General features: G+C 40.5%; 1 protein-coding gene across 2 annotated transcripts in view; it reads left to right on the forward strand.

Annotated features, from left to right (window-relative positions):
- Mfap3l (microfibril associated protein 3 like) overlaps positions 1-19,628 on the forward strand; it is a 45,687-nt gene that overhangs the window by 17,578 nt on the left and 8,481 nt on the right. For both annotated transcript variants that reach the window (XM_029559545.1, XM_008824933.2), the window contains exon 2: positions 9,298-9,721. In XM_029559545.1, coding sequence (XP_029415405.1) covers positions 9,427-9,721 — 295 coding nt within the window. In that variant the 5' untranslated portion in view covers positions 9,298-9,426. The remainder of the gene's footprint in view (positions 1-9,297; positions 9,722-19,628) is intronic.

Raw genomic sequence — 19,628 nt, forward strand, 5'->3', positions numbered from 1 at the left:
CTAGTTCAGTGAACAAATATGTCTGATAGACATGTTTTTACCTTGTCTAATAATTATCTCTACAGAGGAAAAGCTCTAATAGAATATTTTTCTCTTCCTCTGTATAACTTTGTGATTTTCTTTTCCCCTTTAAAACATTATGTTAACGTATCCCTAGAGTAAATTCTTCTGACGATCAAGCTTAATAAACACTTGTATTTAATAGGTTGTCAATAGTATCTTATCTGTTCATTAAAGTGACTTTTTAAATGGTTTCCTGATTCTGTGCAACTTAAATATATATTATATAATATATACATATATATTATAAATTTTATATATTTGAGACAGGGTCTCAGGTAGCTGGTCTCAAATTCATTATATAGATAGCCAAGGATGACCTGGAACTCTGATCCTCTTGCCTATACCTCTATACCTCTGAGATCTGGAATTATATGCATGTACCACTGAGCCTAGTTTATGTGGTACTGGGGCTCAAACTCAAGGCTTGTAGCATCCTTATTTTTAATCAGAACAATGGCTAATATGGGGGAAATGTTATAATGATCCATGAATGGCTTCTTAACATTATATACCATTGTGATGGCTAATCTTGACTATCTACTTGACACACTGGAAGAGGAAACCTCACTTGAGGAATTTCCTCCAGTAGCTTGCCCTGTGGGCACATCTGTGGGATATTTTCTTGAAGCTAGTTCATATAGGAGGGTCCAGCCCATTGTGGGCCTGAGCTGTAAACAAAAGGTAATGGGCTGGAGAGATGGCTCAATAATTAAGAGCACTGGCTATTCTTGCAGAAGACCAGGGTTGGATTCCCAGCACCCACATGGCAGCTAACAACCATCTATAATTCCAGTTCCAGAGGATCCGACATCTTCTTCTGTCCTCTGTGGGCATTTTACAACACAGGTGCCCTTAACACAGATAGGCATAACACTCATACACATAAAATATTTTTTTTTAATTTTTTAAAAAAGGTAAATGAATGTGAGCCTGGGAGACAGTCATCATTCCTTCATGGTTCCTACCTCTGCTCTTGCCCCAGCTCCTGCTCTGATTTTCATCAGTTATGGACTGCCACCTGGATGTGTAAGGGAAATAAACACTTGACTCCCCAAGTTGTTTTTTTGTCATTGTTTGAACACAGTAACAAAAAACAAACTACAGCAACCATCAATAATTAAATTATTATGTATCTGGTATATGGGGCCCTATAGTTCATGTTTAAGTTTGAAAAATAATTATTTCAAACAGATCTGGCTTTGAAAAGTATATACCTTTTGTGTGTCAAAAAAATTAGCAAAGCGTGAAATTCCTCAGAGGCCTTCACATGGTGAAGTCAATACTGCACTAACAGGAACCTACACAGCTCCTTCCAAGTTGTGGTATAGTATTGTCTGGTGGTTGGTCACAGCAGTCCAGTAAGTCAGAGTATGTATTTTGTTCTGCCCAGTGATATAGCTAGAAATCGTTACAACACTGCAGTAGATCAGTGGAGTAGCCATAGTGTCATGAGGTCTTCCGTTAGTCCTTCTCTAAGAGTTAACCACTCAGTAAGATAGGCCACAGCCTCTCTGGAGATATGCTACCATGCAGCCCTGAGTTTGGGATGGCTTGTCCCTTTGAATGGTGCCATTGTTGCTTGTCCTTGCAACACCCTCCAGCAGTGGTAGAACAGTAGAGCTAGAAGTGAGCAGACCAAGCCGGAGCTGCCATAGACTCTCTTGGACCACTGCTAGCAGAGAGACCTTTACCAAAATTGTGACAAAAAGTGGATAGTGCTGCCCAAGCAAGTATGGGTTGACTCCATATTTCAGGTGCCCTTCGAGCAACAATACCAGACATTTGTTTTGGGCAAATGAGATGCTTCTTAGGTAGTTCAGTTATAGACTACCTAGTTCATTTTAGGATACTGGATTACAGTACTGCTCAGGAGTTCTGGCATTACTTTAACCTGCTCTCAGAGAGTCTTTAAATCCCATGCATTCTAATTCTTGTGTCTGTTGTAGATCTGCCCACACCTTTCCTTCCCCTTTGCTTTTAGTTCAAGCTCTATTTCTTTCTTCTTTCCCTAGATAGAGTAGCAGTCTCCTAGTGACCTTTCCATCACAAGTCACTGAGATCTGATCTGGATGACCTTTCTAAACACGGAACTAGCCATAACACTGCCCTCTTCAAAGCCAGTGAGTGCCCCGTGTCCTTGGCATTATCTACCATTCCCCTCACCATCTGGACAAGCCCACCTTTCCATTTCACTCTTTGTGGGTGGAAATTTGTTGGTAACATGTCTTCAACACAAAGGCAGCTCTTGTGCCCATGGCAGTGTCTATGCACCAGTGAAAATAGTGGTCACTTGGTAGTTGTTGCAAGAAAATCCCATTGTATAACTATACAAATTACTCCTCCTCATTGATGGAAAAATGCCAGCAATAATACTGCCAAGAAAAAAAAAAACCAATATATTCATTTAGATAAAAATGTTCTTCACAAGAGGCCCCTTTTCTCCCAATTCCACAAACATGTGAACAATAGTCATACTGCCTATAGGTAGAGAGAAAATACAATTAGACAATTGGACAGGACATCTTATTAAATACTTGGATAAAATGTAAGTGCTGGGGAATAAAGGAGGGGCAAATCAAAGAAAGAACATTTGACATTTACCAAACGTTTTCACTTTTGTCTTATTTATAAAAAATAAAGTGTCCTATGAAAGTTTTCTCAAAGGCCATGAGCAAGCATGCAAAGCTTAACAATTTGTCTATTGTAGCTTTGGCTAAATCCTGCTCTTGAAATCTGTGGTCTTTGTTCTTGTGTTTTGAAGGGCTGCATTGTAGGATGCTGGATTACAGTACTGATGTTTACTCTTTGGTGGCTTAATTGTCTTTCACAAATTTAGAGTGCTATTAACTAAACTTTTCATGGTGCTCTCTGCTGTGAGATCCCAGTCTGGGTTTTCTTTGTGTGTGTTTGTTTGTTTCTCTGGGGGGTTGTTGTTGTCGTTGTTGTTGTTGTTGCTTTGAAGCGCATTTGTAGACTATCTCCCCAAACCCAGTCATATGATGTGATGTCTTCAGTATTTGGGACCATACATTGTAATTTACCCTTACACAGTGCCACTGGATTCCATGGAAGTGTGGCTTCATGAGGCTAGTGTGTAAATATGACTCTAGTGCATTATACTAAGAAAATCTTACAGATCTGTATGTGGCATTTCATCAGCATGAAAAAGGAAAGAGCAAGATGATGTCCTAGAAGTGTCAGAAGTTCAGTACACACTGCAGGTGCCCTGAGGACGTTGGGAGCCCTGGAAATGTCACAAGAGGAGGGTGGAAAGTGTGACCATCTGAGCAGCAGTCAACAAACATGATCTCTGTGTATCTCCCAGGCTGGCCAGCGCCCCTACATACACTTTCCCAAGCCCACATCACTCAGAGAACATGCTGAAATTATCTGTCTCCCCAGCTACAGTGTGAGCAGATTGGCCTGTGATTTATTGAGTTTATAACACTGAAAGCACGGTACACAGTAGAGCGGATTCTTAATAAAGCTGCTAATTCATTAATGTTCATCAAGTCAGTGCTTTATTTTCAAAACTAAATTTTCATGATTTTTAAGCAAAAGCTCTCTGATATGGTCTCTGAATTATACTATCTACCCCTTAGTAACTTCACAATGAGATAAGATAGGAGTAAGAAGAGGGATTGGTCAGTTTGCAAGCTGAAATTTCCACATTAAAATGCAAGTTGCTGTGTCTATACGTAGGGACTCCGAGGAGCTAGTTACATTTTCAGAAATCACTATATGTCTAGACCAAAGCACCTGCTGACATTATTAAAATATCATAGTATCGCAGTACCCTCTCTCTTTATTCTTGTTAACACAATGTGTTTGAAAGTACAACATCAACAAGGCCAGCTTCTCTTTGAAAATAGCTTATGACTTGCAAATTCAGTTTGATCTTACATTTGCTGTCTTCTCCCTAACTGCAGGGCAGGGGAGGAAAGCTATAGTTTATTTATTTATTCCATGTCTTTATTAATACCTATCTCTTGCACTTCTGGCAGCATGCACACAAGTCCTGTACAAACCAAGCCAGACGGGGGCCCAGCATAGATGGGGGAGGTAAGCAAGAAGCCCCAGCCCTCGCTGAGAATCTGTTGACAACTGATAGATGCTGGGAGAAAGAGTAAGATTTTTTTTATGGCTGTGATGCCTCGTAGGTTGGCCAGTGTTCAAGAGAAAGACCCACACCCAGGAGCACTTGGGGAACACAGATTAGACTCAATAGGCCAAAAAAGGACAAATAATAATAACATGTAGTTCAGAAGGAAGGTGGTAAGGTGGGGGTAGAAACGAGGGAGGGGTCCAGCCATGATCAAAATGAGTTGTATGAAATTCTCAAATTGATAAAAATATTTTTTAAAAAGACCTGTCTTCCACTTTATTTTGCCCTTAGCCTAAGGGTATTGGCTCTGGACTAGGCATCAGGAAGTAAAAAAAATAAAAAATGAGAGAACCCAGCTCTTGCCCTCAGCACACTCACTGCAGTATGCGTGCAGAGGGCAGCTTCGGTATTCTCAGACTCCAGTCCTTACAAAGGACCTGGGCTGGATGTCACTGCAATACTTTCTGGTGATGGGATGGTCATCAATTAGGCATTAAGCAAAACCAAGATAGCTTTTTTTAAATAGCATAACTTAAAAACAGACTCAAAAAATCCTTTAGAATTCAATAAGGAATACTTGTACAAGGAACCAATAGTCTTGTTCGTCAATAGGTGTCTTATGCTAGGTAAGTACATGACAAAAAACACACAACCAATAAAACTGGTTAGAACCAGGCTCCTGGCCCAATCTACTTAAACCATGAAGCCATGCCCCTGGAAACTGTTGCCTTGAACAAGTCAACTTACAACCACCCTGATGAAAGGAAACCACAAGTTCAGTTAAGTGAAGAAATATCCAGAGTCATAGCAGGGTCTATCATGCCTCACAGCTTGTCCTATCTCCCTTAGCCATAGGGTTTGTGCTGTGGGGAGTGTGCTGACTTCACTGGGACAGGAAGGTGCTGAGATCCCAAGGGAAGTGTGGAGAAAACTCTTCTTTCCTACCAAAGAAATATGTGGTCTGACACTCTTTTCACTAGTTACCTCTTTCTATTGATTGTATTTTAATTCCTACCCTTGGAGAGATCTCTGTTCATTCACCAGACAAATTTACTGAGCATCCTATGTGTCAGGGTTAAACTCAGAAGACACTGTAGATGAATGAAGCTGACCATATGTCCAGTATGGCATTGACATAAAGATAGATGTCAACATCAGTGGACCAGAATAAAAAGTCCAGAAATAGACCCACCCACATATGATTGTTTTGACAAGAGGGGAAGGTAGACCATTAGAGAAAGGACAGTCTTCTCTACAGATGGTGCTAAAACAACTGGATAACTAAATTTGAGGGAGGGTGAACCTTAACTCTTTGGGAGCATATTCAGAATTAATCGAACTGGATCATCATGAATTCTAAAACTGGGAAAGGTGTGCAAAGGGACTTTTGGTGAGAAAAATGTTCTAAGTCTTGTTTACTATGACAGTTGCATAGGCATATAAGTTTTTCAGAACTCATTAAAGTATGTACCTAAAACGAGTGTATATATAATATATACACATATATTGCACCACAGTGAGGTTGTTTTTTTGTTTTGTTTTGTTTTGAGAAGCCACATCCTGTGCCTCCCTTGCATAATATTTTTTTAAAGGGGCATTAGGCTCCAGCTCCTTACTCTGGCCTCCAAAGCCCCTCCAAGGCTGGGGCCTGTCTGCTTCCCTCCTTTGGGTCCTCCTCATTCAAGATCCTGCTTTTCCTGTTCCTTTTTCCAGGAGCTCTCTTGCCTCAGGTCTTGATGTTTCTGGTCCTGGCTCAGGTGTTACCCTCTCAGTGAGGTCCTCCCTAACTGCCTAACTCAGCACCAAGCACATCACAGTGCAGTTTTCAAAACATGCATCTCCGGCCGGCATTCTTATCTACACATGTATTATTTTATGCTTCTTCCCCATGATACTCAAAGCTTCACATAACATTGCCTACTTTTGCATCTCTAAAACTGAGAATAGTGGATACCCAATAGTCAATGTTCAATAAATATTTTTGAATGAATGAAAGGTAGGAAATTTAATTTTTTGTAGTACAGAAAGTGGAGAAGCAGATAAAGGAATGGCTCTGTCTGATTTAGGTTGTGGAGTGGTGACTCTCCCAGTGGTTATAGACATTAGATGGGGAACTAGAGAAAGAATAAGATCAAGCAGATCATGCAGATCATGCAAAAAGCTACAACAAAAGTCTGGTAAGAAGATAGTGAAGTCTGAATTGAGACTCACTGTCATATAGTTTCTCATAAGAGGCAGAGTCAAGAATTGAATGTATGCAACCAATATTATACAAGTTAAATCAGGAACATGTATTTACTGATGCTCCCAGCATAGGCATGGGAAAGTGAATAAGAAATCCCAACTCAACCTAAGGAACTTTTGGCAACTGATGGTTTCTGGGAGGGGAAGAGACAGTCTCTTTCAGAGTTGGGATACTTGGTAGGTTGACCAGGCTACAGTGGACAAACCCATGCTGAGGGATATGTGGGTATACAAATAAGACTATCTAGGCCATATTGTATATATAATAGAGTACATTAAATTGGGAGGTGCAGTGGTGGGAGGTGCAGATGGGGGAGGGGATCTAAATACCATAAAATTGTATGAAAATCACAAAAATTCAAAAAAAATTTATAAAAAGAATACCCAGGGCTGGAGAGATGGCTCAGTGGTTAAGAGCACTGGCTGCTCTTGCAGAGGACCTGGGTTCCAATTCCCAGCACCCACATGGCAGCTAACAACCATCCTAACTACAGTTCCAGGGGAACTGATGCCCTCTTTTGACTTCTGTGGTATCGCACAACATGGGTGCACTTACATACATGCAGGCAATACACTCATACACATGAAATAAAAATAAAATAATTTTTAAAAAAGATAGTGGCACCCTGAATGGAGATGAAGGATCCAAGAAATACAACATATAACATGTAAGAGATAATGTGTTTGCCTCTGGAATGTTAAGTTTGAAGTGTCTACAAACTATCCAGACGAAGATGTCCAGTGGGAAGTTGGCAATACTGACCACAAAGGAGGACTAAAGAAAGCACCTTGGACTTAGCAGGCTTTGGGTGGGACTAAAAGGCATTGGATAAAACCTTAGAAAGAGCTATAAATTAAAGGAAGAATGGGGGTGAATGGTGAACACTGGAAGTTAACTGGATTTCAGTTGACTAGCGTTAACTAGTAAGGAGATGGGAGTAAAGAGAGCAGGTGTGGGAATGGAGCCTCATCTCTAGATTCTAAGCACTGGGAAGTAGAAGCAGGAGGACTGAAAGTTCATGGCCAGCCTGGGTTGCATAGTGAGACCCTGTCTCAAAATTTAAAGGAAAAAAAAAAAGCAACCAGAAACAACTAAACGTGCAACTCACAGGAAGAGAATCTTGAGAAAGAATAGTTAGTAATGCCAACTGCTGTAATGGTTCCAAAGAGGAATGCAGCTTCACAACAAGGAGAGATTGGTGTACTGAGCAAGAGCTATTTCAAGAAAAAACAAGTATAATATAGAAAATGGTACTTTGGAGAAGAAATGGCAAGTAAGGAACTCAGCATCAGATGCAGAATGCTTTCCAAAGGTTGAACAGTGGATAGACAGGATTCATGATCCGCAGGCCTTGGTAAAAAGTAAAAGAAAGGTGGTCTCTGTTGTTTTGAGAAGGTAGGCACCTCTGGGCTAAGACACTTGGTTCTCAAGCTGAAGATGTCTTATAAGCATTATGGAAAGAGGATACTGAACCAAGTGAATACTGGTAAACAGATTGCCAGATGCCACCAAGGGCCTGGCAAGGGCTGGAAACTTCTCCTTCGTTATCATAGTAATTAGTTCAGCAATTCTTCCCAAGTAGCTCTCTGCCTCTTGGATGTAGAGGCCAAGATGACAAACATTTGGCTTGATCAAAGTCACCTACTGGCCACCAAGGGCCTGGCAAGGGCTGGAAACTTCTCCTTCATTATCATAGTAATTATATGGTTCAGCAATTCTTCCCAAGTAGCTCTCTGCCTCCTGGATGTAGAGGCCAAGATGACAAACATTTGGCTTGATCAAAGTCACCTACTAGCTGAGTAAACCTGTGGCGAGGACAAAGGGGAAAGATTGGGGACTGTAGTCAATGTAATCAGGTCTGAATGAATCATAAATAGAGTGTGGAAGTCACGTGTGGAGAGATTGTGAACAACAGAAAAGTGCAGTGAGGCGAGGGAGAGACCTGAAAGAATGGTAGACTGCAGTTAAGGTGGTTTATTTAGAACCTCAGAATTACTTGGAACTTCAGAATTTAGAATGAAGTCACCGGATATGGCTATAGGAGTGGATGAAATTGGGGCTAGAGGAACAAACCTTAGATCTTTGAACACAGAAGTACAGACACCCATCATGTCATTCCATACAGCCTGATATCACTCAGCCTCGGGAAGGTAGATGAAGATCAAAACCAGGGGGCTCAGTACTCAGTAGGTAACAGTAACAGAGGAGTTGGAGAATCCACATAGGGATGGGGGACTTGCATGCGGTAAGGGAAGTGTGTATCCTGGAAGCCATATTGCGGAGTCATGAGAGCACTAGAATGATTCTAGGGGAGTGCTTCTAAATGCTGGTAGAGCCCAGCCTGGTACTAGTGAAATACACCAAAGTCATGTTTCCTGGAAAGGAAAAGGTTAAAAACACCTCTACTGGGAACACAATGAAAACAGGAGGTGATGGGGTAGGAAGGGACCTTGTAATAAATGCTAAATAAAAAGCCCAAATCACAGTATTTGCACTTTAAGCAGTAGGATAACAGCCACGTGTGATGGTACACACCTGTAATCCCAGCACTTAGGAAGTGGAGGCTAGAGGATCAGGAGTTCAAGTCTATTCCTCAGCTACGTAGCCAGTTCACTTCCAAACTGGATACATGAGATCCTGCCTCAAAAAAAAGAAGGTGATTTAATATAAGAAATGTGTTTGTTCTTACTATGTTTTAATACAAAAAATGTATATGGTTATGATTTGTTATATAAATTAACATTGGAACACCTGAATACATGTTTTGTCTAAGAATGTTATAGGTTTATATTTTAGCTGGAGTGTTAACTTTTTATAAATAGTATTTTTGAGTATCAGTGCTATTATTTGCATGTATATAGTTTTTCTTTTTCTTTTTTAACAGGTTTTTAATCACATACCAACTCCATGGATCCAGGACAGGTTTGTCCTGTGGCCTGCTCTGAATACTGTGTTGTCTGATAGACGATTCCATCGGCAAACCATCTCTTGCCTTACAGAGCGAGCAAAGAAGATGGACCTGTTAAAGAGCCATCTGACCGAGTGCTTCCTACCTTCTGTGCCCTTCGTAATCCTAGCAGCTACTCTAGCAACTGCTAAGAGTGCTGCTAACAGCACTTTAAATGGCACTGATGTGGTCTTGGGCTCTGTGCCTGTAATCATTGCCAGAACTGACCATATCATAGTCAAGGAGGGGAACAGTGCCTTGATTAATTGCAGTGTTTATGGCATCCCCGACCCACAGTTTAAGTGGTATAATTCTGCTGGCAAGCTGCTGAAAGAAGACGACAATGAGGAGAGAGGAGGAGGTAGGCTTCAAAGTTGTGTCTAATGTCATAAATTATAAACAGGAGCTTGAGAGCCAGCACCCTTAATGTCAGTTGTTTTCATGCAAGTCCATTAAAGATGGCGTTTGTCTTGTTTTGTTCAAAGGTATAAGAGAGAATATATACCCTTAAGGATTCAAAGGAGTAATTAATTCATTTTTTCCACTCATTCACTCAGAAGACAAAAGGCAAACCTTGAAGTCTTTTGTAAGACCTCTTGGAAGGTTAGACTCTAATGCATTCAAAACATAGATGCAATAGAAGAAGAATTTCCCATAAGTGTATGTTGTATTTATAAGTTTTGTTTACTCTCCTGGAAGTGACTCAAATAAACGATGGAGCAGTTACTTATCATTAAATGTCAGTTTAACTCATCCACTGTGGATTTAATGACTAACTTCTTTTAAAAGTATCTATGCAAATTCTCAGCTACCCACAGGGATCCATTCTGTGCTAGTGGAGACCTGGCTGAAGTTTCCAGGTTGAGGCCAAGGGAGGGAGAGGGAGCAAGGAGGCAGTAAGGAGGAGCATGGGAATGTGGGGCAATTAGGAAGATTCTAGTTTTTTAATGAATGAGTTTCCTAAACCTTTTCCTAAACCTTGAGCTTCCTTAGGGAAAACTCCAGCTAGAGACAGATTTGAGGCCCTGGGAATCAGTGCACTTTTGTTTTACATGTGAGAAGTTAACTGTGAAAACCCAAGCCTGCTCTGGTTGACCTGAAGGAAGGAATTGATCTGCTTTCTTTAGCTTCTTGACTGTGATGAGGTAGGGCATTGCTGTGGAAGGGGAGGGGATGACACACCATTGTTCAGAAGCAGCCCCCCTTCCTTTCCTTTACATTGCCCCCCCCCTTAACCCTTTAATGGATAGACAATCCCCAGAAGCGTTTCTGCTGCAGGAAAAGCCTACATTGTTTAATCTGTTTCCTTCATTTTATCTTAATTGCTCTGCAAAAGGAGAGAGCTAGCTGCCTTACATCTCCTTAGGAGTTTCTTGCAGTTGTAGATTTCTGATTCACATATGTTCCCAGTGGTAAAGGCTGCCTGAGATGTGCCCCTGGCTGTTGTGTCACCTTTGACACTGTTCAGCTGAGCCACATAAGGCTACACAGTATAACATCTTTGCTTCAGTCAAAATATTATACATTATACATCACATGTATGTTTAACCTAGGTAAGTGACAACCTTTCTCCACCAACTAAAATTATGAGCTCACCAGAATTCTAAGGTAGAAGGGACTTTTCAGACATAATAGTCCAAATGCTATTGACGGAAATCTGCCTGAGGTCCTGCTATCAATTAAACAGCTATGACAAGAACCTTCACTGCTGACAGTGGAAAAATGAGAACCACCACCCCATCCCACACTGGCCCCCTTCCTTTGCAACCCCAAGTCAAAAGATGACATCACACTTGCAAAGGAAGGACAGTAGCCATGGCAACACACATGCAGGCCTCTGTCCCTTTATCAGGTCTTGCTGTAGAGCTGGGCCACTCCTAGGAACATCAGAATGAATGGGTCAAGAAGATCAACTGGAGACCTGAATACCTTTCATATGGACATGGAACCAGAGGTTACTTTTGGGTATTTAAAGAGTTGGGTCTGGGCACTGAACTGCTGACTCCTAGAGAGGAAGAAAACCATGCTAACATAGTGCTGGAGCCTAAATTTCAGTCACATCACTGTGAACCTTGTTCCAAAGTTGTACCTTGCTGCTTTAGAGAAATATGTCTTTATTGAAAAGGTCCTTGTAACTATGGAGTCAGTCTCGGCAAGCAGACACTCTGTCTTACCACTTCATCTGCATATTAAGGTGATTGAACTATACTAGATGGTAGTTATATTTGTTTTAATTTTCTTTCATTTATGAAGCTTAGATGGTTTATCAGAGTAGCCTGTCAGTAAACACTAAGTTACTGGCAGCTATTTGAGAAATGCTCCATCAGAATTCAATACTCCTGTCTTATTTACAGTTAACTATTTTAAATCTCATAAAGAAGATATGTTTTCAGTTTTTAAAAAGAACTCATGATGTTGATGTTCCAACTTGGCTTTTGTAATTAAAATGCGTAATATTAGTGATTTCAGAGCATGAGCCAAGCCTCAGGGGGTAATGCACCGAGCATTATACCTACCAACCAAGCAGCCCATGGGAAATTGTAGAAAGGAGAAATTCCTCATCAAGAAAACTAGAATTGTGGTACAGGAACAGCCTATTAGGTGACCCATAGTCTGTAATCCTTCTTTTCTGATAGAGTAAATGTCCATTTTCAAACATAGATTTCAATTTTCAAACCAATAAACTAGAAGTTTATATTGAGCAGTGTTTCATTCATTACTGAGCAAAAAGGTGATTGGTAGTAGGATAAAAATTATGCTAATATCCCATTACTAGGACTTTACCTAGATACACTGGGACTACTGTTTAAACCAGATTAATGAGATTAAGACAGTCTTCATTGATTACTATTGTTACTTACCAAGCGTGTACACCAAGGTACATGTATAACGTCTAATCCTTGTGGCAAGCATGACATTGAGGTATTATGAATTCTCATGGATGATGTAGATGAGAAACCAGGGGGATAGAGGGGATGTCATACAACCAGGGTGAAGCCAGCTGGTATCATTCCCTCTATGTCAGACCAGAGTCTGCTTAGCCTTAAGGTCTCAATGAGAAATATTGAGGAGCCTCTAAAGGCTGGGGTGAATGTGAGAAGAATTCAAATTGGACAGAGTTAGGGTTTTTGCTGTAGGACGTGTATGCTGCACACACAAGTGCATTCAAATCACTGGAGAAGATTAACATTCACTTTGATTAGCCTAGAAAGAAACAATCTCATTTCTTGTTTAGGCTGAGAAAGTGAGATAGCTATTATGCATGTGAACCCCACCAGTCCTAGAAAGAATGGGGCCATTTCCTGTCCGTGGCAGTAGCAGCAGCTGGATTATTTGGCTTCCCTGATGCTTGTTACTACATTTCCACAGAACTGGGAGAGTTTAATGTGTAATATAGATCTGGAAGAGTTATGTTTCTTGTAGTTCACTAGAAGACCCTGTTTGGGGTGGTCTACCAAGCATGCTCTGGAAATCACTCAGAATTTAAAAATGAATACGCCCAAATGACCGGAAATGCACCATTTTCAGTTTTCCTTTCGCTAGACATGAGTAGAAATGTCGGCTTTCAGGCACACTGATTACCCAGTGTGCTTTGCCATAGTTTCTACTGAGATGTTTAGCCACTGAGATGTTTAGCCACTGAGATTCACATTACCACATTATCAGATAAGTAACAAGTGTTTCAAGAAAGTCCACTGGCACGTGCACTTGTAAACACACCTGGCTTGTTAGAGATGAAATTTGACATTCTTTCTTTGGGTTCGGTTTCTGATTTTGCCCATAGATTTATTTTGCATACTCTTCTAGTGTCCTGTCACTACATTAAGAATTTTCTTTAATAAATAAACCTGAACAGGAGAAAGTTGAGTGGAATTACATAAAGCTCATAGTAGATGGGATGAATGTTCCATGTCAGGAATTTATTATTCTACATTTCACCCTTACATTGCTCCATAGTTTCACAGATTGTTTTAATAGGCTGAGAAAAGCCTTTTAACAAGTTCCTCAAGGTACAACAAGCTACCCAGGTTTCAAGACTGTAATCTATCTTCTCTTTACTTTATCAAATACATGCACACACATATATAATGTATAGTATGTATAATATGTGTGTATGGAGTCAGTCCTCACAGCATTAAATACAAATTATCCTTTTCTTTTAAGATCAGTATAAATAGTATGCTAATATGTTTTTTAAAATCACAAATTGATTATTTAGTACGTTAAATACTTGAAATTTTAAAAACTCACTAAAAGGTGTTAAACAAAATTTATGTAACTACAGTGGGTAGCTTGAGAGAGTTGCTTGACTTTTCTGAGCCAGTTTTCTCTTCTGTAAGATGGAGATAATCCTTTTTCTCTACCAAGTTGTGAGTCTTGAGTAAACAATTGTCTGTTAAATGCTTGGCAGAGTACCTGGAGCAGAAGCTCTCAGCAGGGAGCAACTGCTATTATTGCCATTGTTGATATTGTGCTCTGTACTCACAGGAATAGATTTCCAGTGCTAAAATAGAAATAAATAGTCTTCTGGATAATTTCTTCTTTTTTAATCTCAATTTCTCAACTTTAAAAAATATTGGTTTTGGGCTACCAAGATGGCTCACCAGTAAAAGCACTTGACATACAAGCCTGATGACCTGAGTCTCTCCTGAGAGGAGAGAACCAATGTCTGAAAATTGTTTCCTGTGACCTACACACACACACACACACACACACACACACACACACACGACACACACACATAGTGGCACACACACACCTGCACACACGTGCATTCATGCACACACATACACTAATAATCATAATAAATTTCCAATAAGTGCACAAATTAATATCCCCTAAATGCTACACAGAATTTCAAGATAACTGTGACATTTTGGTAGCCAGTCATTTTTCTATACAAAGGTCCTTTTAAAAGTCAATATCCTTCTACTAAAAAGCTAAACATATAGAAATCAAGAAGTATATTATATGAAGGACAAACTTCACATTTGCCCAGGTCAGTGGTTTTCAGCTGGAATCTGTTTCCACCACCACCAAGAGTCCATGTGGCCGATTCTGGGACATTTTTGCTTTTCATAACTGGGGATAACAGCACAGGGGAGCTGTGCTGTTGGCATAAAATGGGAAAAGACCAAGGTTGAGGGCCAGCCTATAACTATATAGAATAGACCCTGCCACAACACAGAATTATTTAGAAACACATGCAACCATGTCAAGATTGAGAAGCCCTGATCTAACCTAAAGAGGTACCCCTTGACTCACTAAAGAAATCTTCCAAAGTAGATCTTTGAGTCAGATCTTTAAATCCTTGTTGTATCTTCCCATAAAGGATTCATTCAATTTGTGGTATTCAGATACATTTTCAAAATTGGGCAATCTTAAATGTTTGCCTGGTAACCACATTTCTTTGGTGAGTTGGGCTCCATTTGGGATGTGAGCTCAGATAGCTGTAGGCTTGGCCATGAAAAGACCCTTCCAGATCCACCTTAGATAAGAATGACTGCTGGGATTCTCTACATGGAAGTCACTTTTATGAACCAAGTGGACAGTGCTCTTGTTTTGGAAAACCACCTGTAAAGAAAGACAGTGCAAAGCCCAACATGCTTGGCACTTTTTAAAAACTAAGACTGTTATATCAAATTAGCCAAAGGATAAGGTTTTTTTCCCTTCACCAGAATATTAAAAGGTAAAGGGTTTCTTTCAGATATTAATTCCTTTAAGCGGACTAGAACTTCAGATTATGAACAGCAAAATCCTCCCACCACCTTCCTGAGCTGAAAACTGAGCTTGGACTCTTATCCCACATAGAGTAGGAAATAGCTTGTTAGAACTGCCCTAGTACACTGTCTGAAGAAGACTCCTAGGAGGATTTTGGAGTGAGGGTAGGATCACAAGAGTGTTTGCAGCTTGGGGTGTTTATAACCTGACTCTGCAGTGGTTTCGAGGGGCTGTCAGCTGCCGAAGAAGCCTTGTAACAGGTGCAACTATGCAGTGCTAAATTTGTTTTCAATTATATTTTGAGAGAGGCATGGATCCTTTCTCTTCAGCAGCCTGTATTTCACACAGATGAAAATAAGCATCACATTTATAGGCACAAACATACATCTTGTGCTTATTTGAAGAGTGTCAGTGCAGTGTGATACCCATTCAAGTGACTGTTCTGCTTGTGCTTGCATAAATATGCACTGGAATGCTCACCTACTGATTATTTTTGTGAGTTGGTTTCACATAAATAACATACTAATTTATGGCAGAAAGAACTCTTCTCCTTGGAAGGCAAGAGTGTCTGAAACTTGAGTCCAGGTGCCTGAAGATTGGGAACAGTTTTTAATCTGTTTACCCCACTCATTGGGAATAGAAAGGAACCACACATCAGTTGATTTAGGCATACACATTCACAGAGTGATACTGCTGAGGGAGAAAAGCCTTTCCTTCAAACAAGTAATCTGTGGGACTTTCTGAGAGCTTAGCATTTTGGCAATGTTAACCTTTATGCTCAGAGGTCCTGGGGAAAACTGGGAAGACTCGGGATCTGGGCAGGCATGTTTGGAGGCAAATTGTGATCACAGGGTCTTTGCAGATTATGTTCTCACCTTCTCTGTGGCTCTGTAGTTCCTAATAGTGTTGATGCTCAATTCCATGCAGCAGTAATTTGATTAGAAATTGTTTGCAAAACAGTGATAGATAGTTCTGATGATGCCAAATGTTGGTGTCAGGTTGCATCACAGTAGCCCCTGTGGTGAAGGAGTCCCGTATGATGCCATTGAAGTCTTTGCCAGAGGTCTATCTAGCACTGGCTTTTTGGTGTGACATTGTGGTACATATTACTTATGCACAGGCCACTATGTCCTATGTTCCTCACCTCCCCAGGATGGGATCAAGCTGCAGCTTCTCCAAGAGAAAACTGACAGGGGAGGAAAGTTCTGGAACTAAGTCTCTCCCATATTAAGGGAATTCCAAGAGGAGACAATCTGAGCAAGGCATATTATTCTAAAAAGGAACATTTTTTTTCATAGAAATTTTTTCATTACCTTAATATTTAATATTCATTAATGTTTCCCCATCAATCTAGGTTTTCTAAATTTGATCAGTTTCAAGAAGTCTTCTTTTAGAAGGTCACTGATGCCTCCAAAACATCCTTCCAAAAGTTTATCCAACCAGATCCCTACCTGCAGTGTAGGGGAATATCCTTGTCCCCATACTCTCGAAATGGAATCTGTGGTCAGTGCCCTCCTCTTTATTTTGGCAATCTGAAAAGTGAAAGTTATGTTTTAAAACACAACTTTGGCTCCTTTAAATTTAATTATAGCTGATTTAATCAGTAATGATCTGTAAACTTTGGCACTATTTGTGGTCCTTGCTTTTTTGAACTACCTGTTCATATTTTTTTTTTTTTGAGTTTCTGTCTTGACTTAATTCATAGGCATTTTAAAAGTCAGATTTCATTTATTTATTTTTTTAATTAATTAATTTATTTTTATACCCACTTCCCAGATGGCACCCTCCCATAGCCTCCCTCCCCCCACTAGAGCCCTTATGCTCTGATATCCCTGCTACTGTCTGCTGTGTTGTCGGCACCCCCAGCCATTCCCCACTACTTGCCCTTCTGGTGAATCTAGTCAGCCTGTCTAGAGGGCGTTCTTTTAGGAGGGTCAGCTGTTCCTCATCTAGCAGTAATCAGTTGTCAATATTCATTTGGATAAGATTGGGGTCTGCTGTTCATTTTCCCAGTTCTATGCTGGGTTACTATCTGGGAATCCCTTTGACTCAGAAAAATAATCGACATATGTTCTCCTTCATATATGGATCCTAGAACCAGACTCTGATAAATAAGTATGCAACCATACATAACTACAGGAACCAGGATAATGGAAAGGAAACAGGGAGGTAAAGGAAAAGAAATAACCTGAAAGAGAAGAACATAGGCATTTTTTTAATGCCTCAGAGTCATTAAGTATTTGCCTGTCACATATTCTAAAATTTTTCCCCCAGTCGGTAACTTGTTTTTAATTTTTCTATGGTAAGTTTTTATAACTCAAAAATTTTTCATTTTGGGGAAAGTGTCATCTATCAGCATTTTCTTTTAAAGCTTCTGAGAGTCTTTAAAATCCCTGAAAAACCTCCAGCCTCCAAGTTATAGAAAGCTTTTATGTCCTCTATTAATTTCATAATTTTATATCTTCAATGTGCTTGAATTGATTTGTATAAATTACATAAAATAGAGCTTTACATTTCTTTTCCTTTCAAGTTATTAGTTAATTATCCCAATAGTGTTTCCCCTGATTTGAAATACCATCTTCCTCATTGTTAAAATTCCTGTAATTAAGTGCTTTCTAATCTGGACTTTCTGCTTTCTTTTCTGACATAATCTGGGACCAGAGATGGCTATTCAAGGCTTGAGATATGATTTGAGGGAGAAGTCGGATCCGGACTAAGAATATATGAGGCAGGGAACTCAGGCTGAGAAATGAGAAGACTGATCTAAGCAGAGACAGTGGACAAGAAGATGTGACTCTTTTTTAAATACTTTATTTTTTATTTTATGTGTATGAGTGTATTGCCTTCATGTGTGTAAGTGCACCCATGTCATGCAGTGCCCATAGAGGTCAGAAGAGGCCATCTGATCCCCTGGAACTGGAGTTATGGATGGTTATTAGCTGCCATGTGGATGCTGGGAACTGAACCTGGGTCCTCTGCAAGAGCAGTCAGTGCTCTTAACCACTGAGCCTCCTCTCCAGCCCTGTGTGATTCTTTGTAACATAAGGAATACGACATTGTGTCTGGAAAAGTCAGGTAAATTAGGTGCAAAGGTGGAGGGGGCTCCAGTCCTCTTGCTTTTGCACATTGTGCCCGCCCCCAGTCTGGCTCTGCATTCCTTTCAAGCCTGTCTCCATCCAAGCTCTGCTTGGTTTTATGCATGGTTTGTCAGCTAGGCAGCTCACACTGTGTTCTCTCTTGCTCATGTTTTCCTCCCTCTACCATCCTGCTGGTCCTGAGTCCCTTCTCTGTCCTTTCATTCCCTTCCCACCTGCACCTACACCTGGCTAGTGCTGCCTTCTCCTCTCCCACCCCTCCCTCATGCCCTTGCACTTGGCACACAGTACTAGAGCTGTCCGTTGGAGTCTTCCCCATGGGGACTGGAAGATTTTTGTAGTCAGGAATCATGTCTTACTCATATCTGTATTCTCTTCATCTAGCATGAAGCCTGGTACACAGACAATTTATTCCATGATATCAGTTCACTGAATGAGTGAACAGGAAACAAAAGATCACTGCCCTTCTAAAAATGTCAGTTTTGTTGTGCAATGCAGCTCAGAAATGCCTGTGCTTGTTAGCTTTTCTTTTTGCAAGAGAGAGATTGTCACAACACTTTCATTCACATTTGGGAGATGGTCACATGTATTTCATATGCCTGGAGTTTCCACAAGAAGACTGTGGCAGATTCCTAGGTGGTCACTAACCTTACAGTAAATAATGCATATGTCAGTATTTTAGCCTAACATCTCAAGTATGTTATCTCTTCACAAGACAGCAGCAGGAAGAAAGAGGACGAAGGTGAAGAATATGGAGCGGGGGGCTACAATCTGAGCAAGACACAGAAAATGAATGAGAGAAAGAACTCCTATAAAGAGTACCAAGGAAATACTTGACACACGATCTCTTGTGTTGTTTTCGGGAGGTCATGGTTAACTGCCTCTTTTATAGCCTCCAAAAGCATTTCGTGTAGAACCATCTTGGCATCAGCTGCTGACACTTCAGGTTTTTATTTGCACTGAAGATCATAGCATCGTGAAAATTCAGTACATGACTCTTGTATTCCCACCCAGCAGTTTAAACCACTCAGCAGCAGCAGCAGCACGGTGTGTACCTGCTTTGAGTGTATAGCACCAAAGATTTCCTATGACAATCACTGCAGGTGGGTTTTTTTATATCTTTCACTTTCTGGAAGCCAACATTGGGGCCCTTCCAGAATGGTCTCAGGGAAGAGTTCTCACAGACTGAGGTAGATAGAACCTTACAACACAAAGAATGTGCTCCACATGGTCCTAGCTGGGCAGCTACCCTGTGGAGACTCTGCTTGAGCCTGACCCAACCTGATGTGAGAAGACTCCAAAGCATAATTTGTGTCATCTTCCTGGTTTTTCAAGACCCTGTTTGTAGCAGAGCATGCACAAATCTCTTATTCACTAACAAAAGGGAAGTTGAGGCTATGAGGAAGCATTTGGGGCCTTGGTGTCCAGAAAAGAAAGAACGTATCAGCCAAG

This window comes from Nannospalax galili, unplaced genomic scaffold (genome assembly GCF_000622305.1).
Source record: "Nannospalax galili isolate Female #2095 unplaced genomic scaffold, S.galili_v1.0 scaffold109, whole genome shotgun sequence".
NCBI lineage: Eukaryota > Metazoa > Chordata > Mammalia > Rodentia > Spalacidae > Nannospalax > Nannospalax galili.